At 39.1% G+C, this 14,025-nt stretch overlaps 1 protein-coding gene across 2 annotated transcripts in view; it reads left to right on the top strand.

Annotated features, from left to right (window-relative positions):
- The window catches only part of Ttc26 (tetratricopeptide repeat domain 26), a 55,557-nt gene extending 51,373 nt beyond the window's left edge, over positions 1 to 4,184 (top strand). For both annotated transcript variants that reach the window (XM_033764509.1, XM_010631692.3), the window contains 2 exons: positions 1,515 to 1,648; positions 3,365 to 4,184. In XM_033764509.1, the coding sequence (XP_033620400.1) occupies positions 1,515 to 1,648; positions 3,365 to 3,476 (246 nt within the window). In that variant the 3' untranslated portion in view covers positions 3,477 to 4,184. The remainder of the gene's footprint in view (positions 1 to 1,514; positions 1,649 to 3,364) is intronic.
- The last annotated feature ends 9,841 nt before the right edge of the window (positions 4,185 to 14,025 follow it).

Raw genomic sequence — 14,025 nt, 5'->3', positions numbered from 1 at the left:
AGTATTTTTTCATACAGATAAAAATCTAAGAGACAAAACTCAATTATACTTTTAAAGATGTAAGTATAAAACTACAAAGAAATCAAAGAATTAATGGTCATAAAAATGAGAACAGAAGTTACCTTTGCATGGAACAGGCCAGGATTACTGTTTGTACATGGTACATAGAGAACTTGTTTTGCCCAGTGTCTTGATCTGAGTGGTAGATACACTTGTATTCACATTATAATTATTCACACACTATGTGTGTATGCTTTTAGAATATAGGTAGAAGGATTGACCACAAAAGAATAAGAACACTTTTTCTTGTGAGATACACAGGAAGAGGGGCAGGATAGATGAGGCATTATTTGAACTGCAGGGAAGAAAATTGTGTTTTCCCTGGTAGGGGTAGAATAAACCTAAGCTAAGACTATGAGAAGTCTTAAGGAAATTGATAGATATTTAGAAAAACAGTTAATAGGAATAGAGAAGTAACTAACCATACTGTATGAAGAGCATTACCCAGCAAGTTGGAAGTGTAAGTGAAATTGGTAACAATTTGCATTTCTTGGTTTTTTTTTGGGGGGGGAGGTTGGTACCAGGGATTGTATATTTTGTTTTTCCTTTTTTTTGCATTTCTGATTGCCAGTCAAAAACAACTCATCTAGGTAGAATGTAATGGTCTCCAGCATGTTCTCTGAGGCCAAGGAAATTACTGTAGTATATTTGGGAAACATGTTAAAATGAATCTAAGAGGACCAGGGATTTAGCTCCATGGTTCCACAGCCTGCCTCTCAAGTGCAAGGTCCCAAGTTTGACCCCAATGCAAAAAAAAAAAAAATTTTTTTTTTTAATGTAAGAGATCTAGTCTAGTATACATGTAGGCATTCTGAGAATTTAGGAACAAGATCAGGGAGTGTCCACACTTTTGAGGTGAGCATGACCAGATTATCATAAGGTGAATGAATGACAGCAGTCATCTAAAAAGAATATATCTATATTTTTTGTTGTTTTGGTTTGTTTTTTTGTTTGTTTTTTGAGACAGGGTCTCACTATGTAGTTCAGACTGCTCTGGAACTCACTGTGTAGCCCAGGCTGGTCTGGAACTCGCAGCGATCCTCCTGCCTCAGCCTTTCAAGTGCTGGGATTTCGAGGCGTGCACCACCACGCCTGGTTTAAAAAGAATATATTAAGATTTGAAAAATTCCTAGTTCAAATTGTAATCATCAGAGTTTGGTTTGTCCTCAAAATTAGAATTAGAAGAAATAACAAATGTGTTGCCGATGCCATAACTTGACTACCCGTAGGAAGTGTTATACTGTGAAAACTGAGTGAAGGTTATCTGGTTTAAATTGAACCTGTAGACTCAGACCATGATTTTCTTGTTTTAGGAATACAAATGTATCTGACTCGCTTACTGAAGAGTTGTCATTGCCCATGTACTTATTTCTTCCAGTTCGGTTTATCTGTTTAATTTTGTTCTGTCCAATATTCTGACAATTAGTACTATCACACGACTTTCTTTTATTCAGATGGGCCAGTTTTACTATTCAGCCAAAGCTTTCGATGTCCTGGAGAGGCTGGACCCCAACCCTGAGTACTGGGAAGGCAAAAAGGGTGCATGTGTGGGCATTTTCCAGATGATCCTAGCCGGGAGAGAACCCAAGTAAGCAAACACAAGGGAGATGATTCATTTGTTGGTGTGTGAGGGAAAATAATCGGTCATTTAGATAATATCTTCTGAAAGCTCAAAAGTATAATGCTGTTTTAGAATGAAGAAAATATGTGAAGGTGTTAAGTTTTTCTATTGGGCCATTTTCCTACAAAAATGTGTCTTTTTAAAAAGTTCATTAAGTTTACTAGTACATTTTAGGTATACATATGATGACATTCATCATTGGGAATTTGTACCTTTACAGAATATACCTTGGTTCTCATTTTTCCCCATTCCGCTGCCCTCCCTTCACCCCCTCCACGCCTCCCTATTTACAAAGACTTCTGTTTTTTCCTTTTCTCATATATTCCTTTCCGTTTCCCTTCCCCTACCACTCCCACTTCCTCTTCCCCTTTGGGCCTTATCTTCCTATTTCACATTAGTATTCTACGTTTTGATCCTTATTTACACTTTGTTTCTCACACCAGAGAAACTATTCAGTATTTACACATATGTGTCCTATTCATTTCATAAAAAGTGTCTTTTATTTTTATAGAGTCAGATCATTCTAAATCATGCATACTAAAGACCTTCTGTATGCCACAGCTCTCAGCAAGAGGTAAATTTTTTTCCAAATGAACGGCCATTTCCACAAATGTCTTGCCCATTGCCTCTTTTACATTAGGCCTCAAACAGTAGGAATGGAGAAATGTGGTTAATAATTGTTTTTCTTCTGCTTATAGTCCAGGAAATGCTCAGATATTAGAGTACATGAAATCATTGGTTTATAACTCCATCTCAGTAAAAATTAAAACACTTAAAACTTAATTTGGTGTTCTAAAAATAACTTCATGGACTGTTTTTGTTACTGGTATGAATAGGAAATGTGATGATTTTAGAAGCAAATAATCTATGAAAAATTACTTTCTGCCTTAAATCTATTTCCAACCCTAAATAAACGTTTCAAAGCATTTAGTCAAGTGAAAGATGTGGGTTATGGGTTAAAGAGAAGTAGAAAATTGAAAAGACGATAGAGTATTGATTCATAGGCAGTCACCCTTCAACTTGGTAAAGAATTAGGGACGTTCAGCATGCATCACTTAAAATAGAAGTTTATGTTTGAATTAGTTAAAACATAATGCTATATATCTGTCTGATCTTAGCCCATCATTCTCTTCTCATCTGTATTAATCTGTTTGGGCCTTTTGTTGTTGTTGTTAACCAAATTTCTTGAAGAGATCACCCATTCCTCTGGCTTTGTAAAATTTCACAAACATGGTACTAAAACCCAATTTAAAGTGATTACCACCATAAACAAAGGAGAAGTCCAAGACTCTGACAAGTGACTTTAGCAGTGGAACTAGAATTTGAATTGAACTCCCTGAATTTAAATCCTGGATATATGCTTTCTACTCTGTCATGCAAAATAAGTGTAGAAATGGGAATATTTAGATCGTCTCAGGAGGACACAAAGATTAATAGCATGTATAGAGGTAATATAGATAAGCAAGAAGAATTTGGGTAGATAAGGAGAATTTCACAGAATTTCCATTTTACTGTGCCAATAGGGATAGAAGCTAGGAAGTGTGTCATTGGTTTATGAATACACAGTGGAAGGGTCTATTATAACAAGTGCCACACTAAGTAGCACAATATGAAGTTAGGAGTTTATTTTGTTAATTTTCATTTTTTTATTGAAACAATTTGTCCTTTCAATCTTTTCCTCAGAGAGACCCTCCGAGAAGTGCTCCATTTACTGAGAAGCACGGGTAACACCCAAGTAGAATATATCATCCGAATCATGAAGAAATGGGCCAAAGAGAACAGAGTACCTGTCTAAAATAGCGCGAGAGACCCAGTGCTAAGAACCAGCTTTCATGTTGATGTAAAACTGGAAATTACTTTCCTCAAGTTGAGAGAAGATGCAGGGCTCTATTCCATTGACGTTTCCCTCCCTTACCCTGCAGGCCTTGAGACAGTGACTTGCTTAGACCTAACCCTGCCTCAACAAAACACCGCTGTCTGTGCTGTAGCCCTGGATGACCCCACTAGCAATAAGACTCTGGACTTCTCTGGTGCCTTTCTTCCAGAAATACTCGAGTTTTCTTATGTTATTTACTGACTTTATGGAGAACAGTGTAGCCTTTTTTTTTTTCTTTTCATGATAGCATTTCGTGACATTTTCTCCCAGCCACAATAACAATGCCTTTGATGCTCAAGAATCCTCATCATCCTGCTGTCTTACTTTTAGCCATCTCTGCACATTTTCTCCTTCTACTGGGGATCCCATAAAAGGTTTTGTGATATAACCCTGAGTCTTGAGAGAGCAGAGATTTTAACCAGCTGTGGGACTCTGAGAACAGACGGAGTTCTCCTGCGTCAGACTATCCAGTCATTAACGGATAACAGCCTTGTGGGATTACTGATTCAGTGATTAAATTGTTGGCATAACAACATGTTTCAGTGTAGCAAGATGAGTACTGGAGATTTTTTTAAAGTGAGGGCTATGAATGTAGCTCAGTGGTAGAGCATTTTCCTGGCATGCACAAGGCCCTGGGTTCAATCCCCAGTGCAGGAAAAAGAAAGTGAGTACTACGGGAAAAAATATTTGTGCTGTGCCTTGGTAAGTATTCAAGCAAAGCAGGTTATGGTTTTTCTTAATGTATTTACTGAATAAACATTAATTTTGAAAGCAGGCTACCAAGAGAAGAGAACAGTCAAAAATAATTTGAGGCACTGAAGTTGGAAGAATTCCCATAAGCACTGCATTTATTTGTTTGCCCCTTTTCCTCAACATCTCACTGTGGCTGGGAGAGCTATATAGAAAGGAGATGGGAACACAGCAAGAGTTACAGCAGCGTAGGAGAGGAGATCAGAGACTGCAGATAGCCTTTACCTCTAGATGGTTGCAAGGAGCTTGCTCAGCTCAGCGCAAAAAGACGGCTGGTTTTCCCATCTCTTGTTAGACTCAGATCTAGTCAGGCCAGAGCACAAATCAAATTAAACTGACCTGAATAACTGAATTCTAGGAAACAGAGCTGCATCATTTTTCATAGGCCAAAGCTTCTCTGTTTCCTCGTTATGACCAGGCTACATTTTCAATAATAACTGGTTCTCAGCATTGAAGGTACTAAGTGGGTCAAATCTGGGCAAAAGCTGCTATCATTTTTTGAATCATTCTGGCTTAAAATATTTGGAAACACAGTAGCGGAAAAGACAGCTTGAAACTCCTCAGTGGCTTTTGGTAATTAAATTTGTCTTCCTGGGAATTGCTGTTAATTTCAAGCTTCCTGAACTTGAAAAGCTTTTCCATTGATAGCGATTTACTTCTAAATGAGCTTTCACTGAATTTAATGCTCAAGATTCTACCAGACATTTTCCTATTTTGTGGAGGGAAATGCCCACATGTTCCAAACACAGCAGTGTTTTCGAGTAATTTTAAAAATGTTTTTAATCTATAGGATTGAGCAAGAAGCATAAAGACCAGCATAAAGGGAAGTAGCATCCAGTTGTGTTCAGGTAACTACTTCTGGAGCATCCTGACAGCGTCTCACAATACATGGCTGCTTTCCTCACCTGTGATGTAGGAGAGAGGACGATCCAGGCTTAGGACTGTAGTGTAATGTGTACAGTTTAGAGCACCAATGTACTATTTATAGGCTATAACATATATTACTTACAAATGGGAAAAATATTTTACAATTATTTTTGTACTTCCAAAGAATTAGTATAATACCACTGTACTATATTCAAATTAAAGTTTATTATTTGGTTCTTACCATGGTATTCTGTTGCATGTGATGAGTTGGGGCCTTGGGTATGTCTTGCGCCATCTCTTTTTTTTTTCTTTCCTGACCCTCCATGAAGGTAGAAAATTAAGTGTCGGCTTCACACATTACTGTTTACAATAGAAGAGAGTAGCTATTCCCTAAGAAATCCTTTCCCCTAAAAGGCTGGTGGTCCTGCTGCCTCATAGTAGGCTTGGCACATTGCTGAGTCACACTCGTGTCCAATACACAATACATTCATCACACGTAGAAAGCTCTCACATACTTGACTGAATAAATATATAATTATGGTAGAGCAAGGGACTTGTGAAATCTGACCTCAGATGTTCTTGCACCCATCTAATTATTGTTTTGTTGTGGGTTAAGCATAAGCAGGGTGCCAGGGATGCTGAAATACGGAAAGCACAGCTGTAGCCCCTAAGGAAGCCAGTCTTAACAGAAGCACGCAGGCTATTCAACACAGGTGGGATTGGTATCATCAACAGGAGCAAAGTGCTGAGAGAGAAAAGAAAGCATCCAGGTGCTTGTATCTGTGCGAATGGGACAGCTCCTGCCTCATTTCACAGAAGAAATCAAATATATCCCATAGCTCAATGGCAGGCAAGAATCACAAGTTCTGCCACAGGACGGACAGCCAAGTGCATGGAAACCAAGAGACTGCTGTCCTTTGGGGCTGAGTACACTTGAAAAGCTGCAGGCAAGTAGGCTTATAGCATAGTGATTAGATCTGATTTTCTAAGGGAAAAATGAACTAGTAATTTATTACTTCCTAGCTCTTATATGCAGGACTCTCAATTTGACTTCGACAGGAAATCATCTTTCTTTTCATCTTCATCCTATAATATATTTCTACACTGAGGTTTATATACATGCAGGGTAATAATGCTCAAACAGTAGACCTCCCTATTCACTGATGGTCTCAAAGCAGCAGAGCTAGGGGCCTCACAGTGCACCTGTAGCCTACCTTAATTCTAGAATATGCAAATATAAGAGGATGCAGTAAATCCTCAATGAATACATCAGCTGATCTGCACTGAGTGTATATAGACAAGTTCATACATCTACCAACAGCAAAACTTTCTTTAAACAAAACCTGAATGTCCAGTGTATAACTAGGGGCTGCTCTAATGATGGGAGCCCAGGAGGAGAGAAGGAGACACAGTAGCTCCACCCTTAGGCCCCCCGATAGAGTAACGCAATTTACAGAACTTGAATGTAGGAAGTAAGTACTCTGCTAGGTGACACTCAGGTGAGAGGGCATTCACTGGGTACATTCTTTCTAATTAATCATATTGTTGGTACATTCATATATATTTGGTCACTGGCACATCCTGCTGTGTTCCAGAAAGGATTTGAGGTATATTATCAAAATAAAGGAGGGCTGGGGATCTAGCTCAGTGGTTCTGCAGCCTGTCTCACAAGTGCAAGGTCCTGAGTTCAATCTCTGTTACCAAAAAAAAAAAAAAACAAAAACCCCAAAACCCACCGAAATATATCTAACAATATCAATAGATAGAAGGCCTTTCAAATCAAAGGAAGCCACTAGGGCAGTTAACACACAAAGGTTTTTATACCAGAATTATTAAAGATGGACTTGAAGTTCATTTTCAAGCTTTCTGTCAGCTACAGCAAAGGTGAAACACAACCAGATACAAAGTTCGTAATTCATCCACATGAGTGAACTACTTAGAGGAAGAAAAAACTTGAGGTTCAGTGGGCTCTGAATACACATGGGTTTCTGAACTGATTTTCTGCTCTAAACTTGAACATAACTATCAAAAAATTTCAAGGTTATTTTTTTGTTTTAAACATATAGGTCTTTCCTACTGATAGTTAAATAATCATACTTGTCTTTCTGTTTTTAATTTTCTCTATAAACATATAATTAGTTATATTCTGCCACTGTTTAACTGAGGAGTAATTAATATGATAGAGATAAGTCGCCATTCAAGTTTTAAAAATTAACATCACGTCAGGCTGAAAATACAGGTAACAATGGCCTGAAGAATAAATTACAAGGTACTTTAAAAATAATGAGATAGTGAGATGACTTATACATTTACTGAGAAATTCAAAAAGGGGAATGCTGTGTAGCAAGTTAAATTTAAAAAAAAAAAGCTGCATGGGAGAAGAGAATCTTACCGCAAAACTTAAACTACAGGGCTGGGTGTGGTGGCACATGCCTGTAATCCCATCACTTGGGAGGCTGAGGCAGGAAGACTGCCACAAGTTTGAGGCCAGCATGGACTACACAGTGAGTTCAGGGCCAGGCTGAACTACATAATGAGACTCTATCCCCCCCACCAAAAACCAAAAACCAACCAAACAAAAAAATTTGAAGTACAATATAGAATTTAACTAAGAAACTAATAAATTATGTAAGAAGATAACAACATAAAGCTATGAGTGAAATTTAGATGTTTAATTATAACTTTACTGTTCTAGCCTTTATTTGCATATAAAGATTAATTTGTTCTTTGAAAAACAGTATGACTATTTTGTCAACTGTGTGTGTGTGTGTGTGTGTGTGTGTGTGTGTGTGGTAGGTACCAGGGATCAAACTATATGACCTTGGGCTTACGAGACAGGTGTGGTGCCACCGAGCTAAATCCCTGACCCTTGGTCAACTTCTTTCACACTATAACTTGGTGATTCCAATACACATTTGGCTATATGCTCATGAGACATCCTCTCCATCAGTAAATGTGTACAAGAATAATCCTCTCAGGACCATTCCTAGAAAAAACATGGGAGAACCACTTCTGTCCCCACAGAGAGAAGAGTGGATATACAAACTCAGGAAATGTCAGAATGGAACATTACCCCCAAAATAAATTGCAGGTGGATAGTGAGTTATAGAGTATGTTCCTCAATAAACTAGGAATAACTATACTATTAAACTACAAATAATTAATAGGAAAGGACCAAGGATGACTGAGTCTCAAACCAAAGATTAGGACCAAACTAACCCTGTGCACCAGAGACAAAACAGCATTACAAATATGTATTAGAAATACTTCTAGCCGGGCATGATGGCACACACCTGTAATCCCAGCACTAGGGAGGCTGAAGCAGGAGGATCACTGTACATTCAAGACCAGCCTAGACTACATAGTGAGTTCCGGGTCAGTCTCGACTACATAGTGAGACCCTGTCTCAAAAACAACAACAACAAAATCACCACCACCACCACAACAACAACAAAAAAACAACAAAACAAACAAACAAAAAAATACTTGTAGGAGGTGGAGGTTTAGTGCAGTGATGCAAGCGCCTGCCTCACAAGAGCAAGATCCTGAGTTCGATCCCTAGCTCCACAAAAAATGAAAACAAAATACTTCTAAGTGGAAATGTGATTATCTTCACTAGTAGAATTGGGTAACTGTGTATTTACCCATTTTGTACAATAAACATTGTTATTTATATTATCAGGAAAATGCCATTAAATTTTCATAAACTTTTTAAATAGAAGAAATTTTCACTTTACATCTGACAGAATAATTCATTCATGGGCCGGGGATTTAATTCAGTGGTTCCAACGCCTGCTTCACAAGTACAAGGTCCCAAGTTCAATCCCCAGGACCCCCCCCCAAAAAAAAGGCTCTGAGATGTCTTGCAACAAAATAATTCCTTCATCTCCTCTAACTTCTCCCATCATCTTCAGATAGCTTCCTAAAATTAGGATCCAAGCTATTGCATTTAGCTCTTGTGTCCCTTACACCAGTTTTTCAAAACGGACATTCCTTTCCCATTTTTTCCCAAGCCACTGATTTGGTGGGGAAACTGGGTCATCCCCACATTCTGAATTTGGTTAAGTGCAGCCTCAGAAAATTGTAGAACTAGTTCTGTATCATTCTCGATGCCTTTGAATATGTAGTTAGAGCTAAAGGATTAAGTGTATCCAAGTGCCGTTACTGTATGCACCCTGCCTATTGTGCCAGGTCAGGGATTTTGAAACCCATTCTAGAGATGCTAAGTGGTCAGAGCCAGCACAGGTTCTGTCTGACCCCTCCCACCCCTCTGCTGCAATGCTTGCCTTCAGGATTTCATCAGATGTCTTTGAAAGCCCAGAGGATCATACTGACAACCAGTGCTTCTTTCAGGACTGCAAAATGGTGACTTCCTACTCCACTGACTAAAATTCAACCATTCTAGAACATTTCATTATTAGGTTACTCCCAAAGCCAGTTTATTCTGGAAAGGTGAGGAAAGAGAAAATTATTTTAATAATTTTCAAAGAAATAGAGCTGGGCATGGTGGCGCACACCTGCAATCCCAGCACTCGGGAGGCTGAGGTAGGAGGATCGCTGTGAGTTCGAGACCAACCTGGGATACATAATGAGTTTCAGGTCAGTCTCAACTACATAGTGAGACCCTGTCTCAAAAAACCAAAAAACAAAACAAAACACAAGAAATGAATGGGCACCTATCACCCTCCAGTAGTAATAATGAGGCTTGCTTCCATACACAGACTGGGCAAGTGTGCTACCACCAAGCCGCACCCTCACCTGAGACATACTTTTGCTTTTTAGCATCATAATGAAACCATGGAGTTTTATGTGTATTAATTAATTGCAAACATTATGTATTTTCATACTTGATTTGTCCAATCTTTTTGTTTGTTTGTTTGGTTGGTTTTTTTTGAGAGAGGGTCCAACTGTATAGTTCAGGCTGGCCTTGAACTTACTAGTAGCCCCAGGCTGGCCTGGAACTCACAGTAATCCTCCTGCCTCAGCCTTCCAAGTGCTGGGATTACAGGTGCACACCACCATGCCTGGCAAATTGTACAATCTTAGACCAAAAGGAATTCTTTTAAATTGGCTCCTGTGAACTTTAAAAATTGGGTTTTTAAAAATTGTTTTAAATTGTGAAAAAACACACAAAATCTTAACCATTTTAAGTGGACAAGTCAGTAGTGTTAAGCACATTCATATTGCAATTTTTATGTATATTTATTTTTATTTGCTCTTCATCTGTATTTAGTGCATGTTTTAGAACTCCATGAAGTTATCAAGTAACTAAAACTTATACGAAAAGCTTTTAAAGAAGACTTTTAAAGTAGTTATCAATCTTTTCTTTTTCTAACTTCACTGAGATATAATTGACAAGGAAAATAATATAAAATTAATGATATGATACATATATAAATGATGAGCACAGTCAAGTTAGTTAATGCTATCACTTCACCTAAGTACCAGGTGTTTGCACACATGTGTGGTGAAAACACTTGAGACTCAGTCTTTTAACAAATTTCAAGTGTACATTATTGTTAACTATGCTATGTTAGGTCCATGCTATATGTTAGGTCTCCCGAACTCGATCGTCATACAACTGCACGTTTGCACTCTTTGACCAATATCTCTCCATTTGCCCCTCCTTCCAGGCCTTGGCGACCATCATTCAACTCTGTTCCTACTGATTCAACTTTTTTTTTTTTTAATCAGGTATTGAACTCAAGACCTTGCGCTTGTGAGGCAGGCAGAAGAACCACTGAGCTAAATCCCTGGCCCACTGATTCAACTTTTTTGGATTCCATATATAAGTGAGATGATATAGTAATTGTCTTTATCTGGTTTGCTTCACTTAGGATAGTTCCCTTGAGACTCAGCCATGTTGTTGCACATGGCAGGATTTCTCTTTTTATTGATGAATATTATTCCATTGTGTGCATACATATGCTACATACAGATGTCACAGTTTGTTTTTGGTACCGGGAATCGAAATCAGGACCTTGCACTTACGTGCAGGCAGTGGAACCACTGAGCTAAATCCCTGACCGTCACAGTTTGTTTATTTGTTTTTCCAGTACTGGGGATTGAAACCTCACAGTATATTTACTCATCTATTGATAGATGCTTAAGTTATTTCCATGTCTCTGTTATTGTGAATAATGCTGCAGTGAACATTAGTACAAATATCTCTTCAATCTACTTATTTCATTTCTTTCTCTTTTTTTTTGTATCAGGGATTGAACTTGGGACCTTCTGGTTGCAAAGCAGGCAGCAGAACCAATGAGCTAAATCCCTGGCCCATCTTTTCTTTTAGACTATACTCACGAGTGGGGTTGGTAGAACATATAGTAGTTCTAGTTTTAATTTTTTGAGGGACCCTCATAATGTTTCCCATAATGGCTGTACCAAGTTATACTCCTACCAACAGTGTACAAATGCTCCCTTTCTCCCATGCCCTTCCTTCCTTCCTTTTTTCTTTTTCTTCTTCTTTCTTTTTTTTTTTCTTTGTTTTTTGTTGTACCAGCGATCGAACTCAGGACCTTGCACTTTGACGCAGGCAGTGGCACCACTGAGGTACATCCCTGGGCCTTGTTTTGTTTTTTAATAACCATTCAAACGGGTGAGATGCTATCTCATTGTTTTGATAGATTCACACTGTTGTGCAAGCAATCGCCAGAACAATCTGTACACCCGCTGCTGTGAACCCATGTGACTCCGTCAGTCCCTTCCTCGCTCTCTGACCCAAATTATCATGGGCTTATCTTGTTCCTTTTCTACCTCAGACTGGAATCTTTCATGCTTCTGAGGAAAGATAAGGGTTCATATTCATTTTGTTGTTGTTGTTGTTGTTTTTGAGACAGGGTCTCACTATGTAGTTGAGCCTGACCTGAAACTCACTATGTAGCCCAGGCTGGTCTCGAACTCACAGCAATCCTCCTGCCTCAGCCTCCCGAGTGCTGGGATTACAGGTGTGTACCACCTCGTCTGGCTTGATTTTTAATCTAAAGTCTTTCTTACTTGTGTCCTTCCATTCCTTTCTCACCCCAGCCCAAGCCTCAAGTGAGGAACTTTCCTTTCTCTCTCTCTCTCTCTCTTTTTTTTTTTTTTTTTTTTTTTGGTGGTGCCACGGATTGAACTCAGGACCTTGTGCTTGCTAAGCAGGCAGCAACACCACTGAGCTAAATCCCCAACCTTCCAAGTGAGGAACTTTAAAAACTGTTGTGTGATAAATATAATGAAGAGATAGCCCCATCAGAAACCAAAGATAATGCAACTATAAATTTGTTTTATTTATCTAGCTTGTAAATATTAAAAATTTGAAGATAGCCAGCTGAAAGGAGGAAAGAGGTAGGAAGAAAACCTCTCATGCACCAATCATGTGCAAATAAACAGGTACTAGGTTTTGTGGTAATTTGGTAAATAAATCAAAGTGTTGAATATTCTTTGACCCATCATTTTCAGATCTAGGAATTTATTCTGAGAAAATCATTATATATATGCCCAAGGCTGAAGATTATGTTTATCATAATGTACAAGAGAAACAACCAGGGCTGCCCACCGACATAGCCCTACCTCGCATGGACATAGTAGCTGAACCATGAATATTCATAAAGTAAACTAACCCATGAATCTCCAGGAATGAGATGTTCGCTAAATCAATGCAGGTACAACTTTATAATATTTTGTAATTACGAAAAAGTGCTGCAGTAGATTTACTATGTGATGACTGGTGGCCAGAATAATGATTCCCTTCAGAACCTATGAGCTATGTACAGCTAGCTACATACAAAGGAGAATTAAGGGTGCAGATAGAACTAAAGTTGCTAATCAGCTGGCCTTAAAATAGGGAGCTGAGCCTGGATTATCCAAGTGGGCCTAGAGTAATCACAGAGATTCTTAAAAGTGAAAGAAAGAGCAACTCAGCCAGGGCTGCTGGCTTTTTTTGTTTGTTTAACAGAGTTTTGCTCTGTAGCTCAGGCTGGACTTGAACTCAATATGGAGTTTAGGCTGGCCTCAAACCCACAGAAATTCTCCTGCCTCAGCCTTCCAAGTGCTGGGATTACAGGGATGCACCACCACATCCACGAGGATCCAGGCTTTAAAATGAGGGGAGGAAAAAATTTAAAAAATAAAAAAAATAAAATGAGGGGAGGGAATCACACACCAAGCAATTCTCCCCCCGCAATCCCCAGCCAAAACTGGGAAGGGGAAGGGCATGCATTCTCCCAGGGCTCCCAGAAAGGGAGGTGGCCTGGCTATCTTGACTGTGACCTGTTGGGCCCATTTTCAGACTTGTGATTTACAGATTGTGATAAGTTTGTGTACCCACAAGTCATTAAATTGGTAGTAGGCTGGGGGTGGTAGTACATGTCTATAATCCCAGCATTTGGGAAGCCAAAGCAGAAGGATCACTGGGAATTTAAAGCCAAGTGCAGTCTGAACTACATAGGGAGACTCTGTCTCCAAACAAAAAAAACAACAACAACAAAAAAAACGGTTGAGTTTAAAAAGTAGGTTACAAGGTAGCATTTTTGTGTTGCTGTCATTTAAATGTATCAATGTGTTGGAGACCTCCCCCATACCACAACAGTGTTGGCAGTGGAGCTTTGAGGGATTTATGTGGGAGGTGCTCAGGGCAGAGCCTCAGGGATGGGTTAATGTGTCTCTGAAAGTGCTGTGTAGAGTGGCTTTTTTCTGTTTTGCCTGTAAGACCTTGCCAGATGCTGGTTTAGACTCCCAGCCTGCAGGACTGAGAGGAATGGTTTCTGTCATGTGTACATGATTACCCAGTATGAGGTATCCTGTGGTACTGCCAAAAAGATGAACGTGTGATTCTGCTTCGTGTGTGTGTGTGTGTGTGTGTGTGTGT

The sequence above is a fragment of the Fukomys damarensis genome, unplaced genomic scaffold, assembly GCF_012274545.1.
Source record: "Fukomys damarensis isolate Sample0158 unplaced genomic scaffold, DMR_v1.0_HiC HiC_scaffold_16, whole genome shotgun sequence".
Taxonomy (NCBI): Eukaryota; Metazoa; Chordata; class Mammalia; order Rodentia; family Bathyergidae; genus Fukomys; species Fukomys damarensis.
Note: the sequence above shows the minus strand (reverse complement) of the source record. Positions and strands in the feature narration are given on the sequence as shown.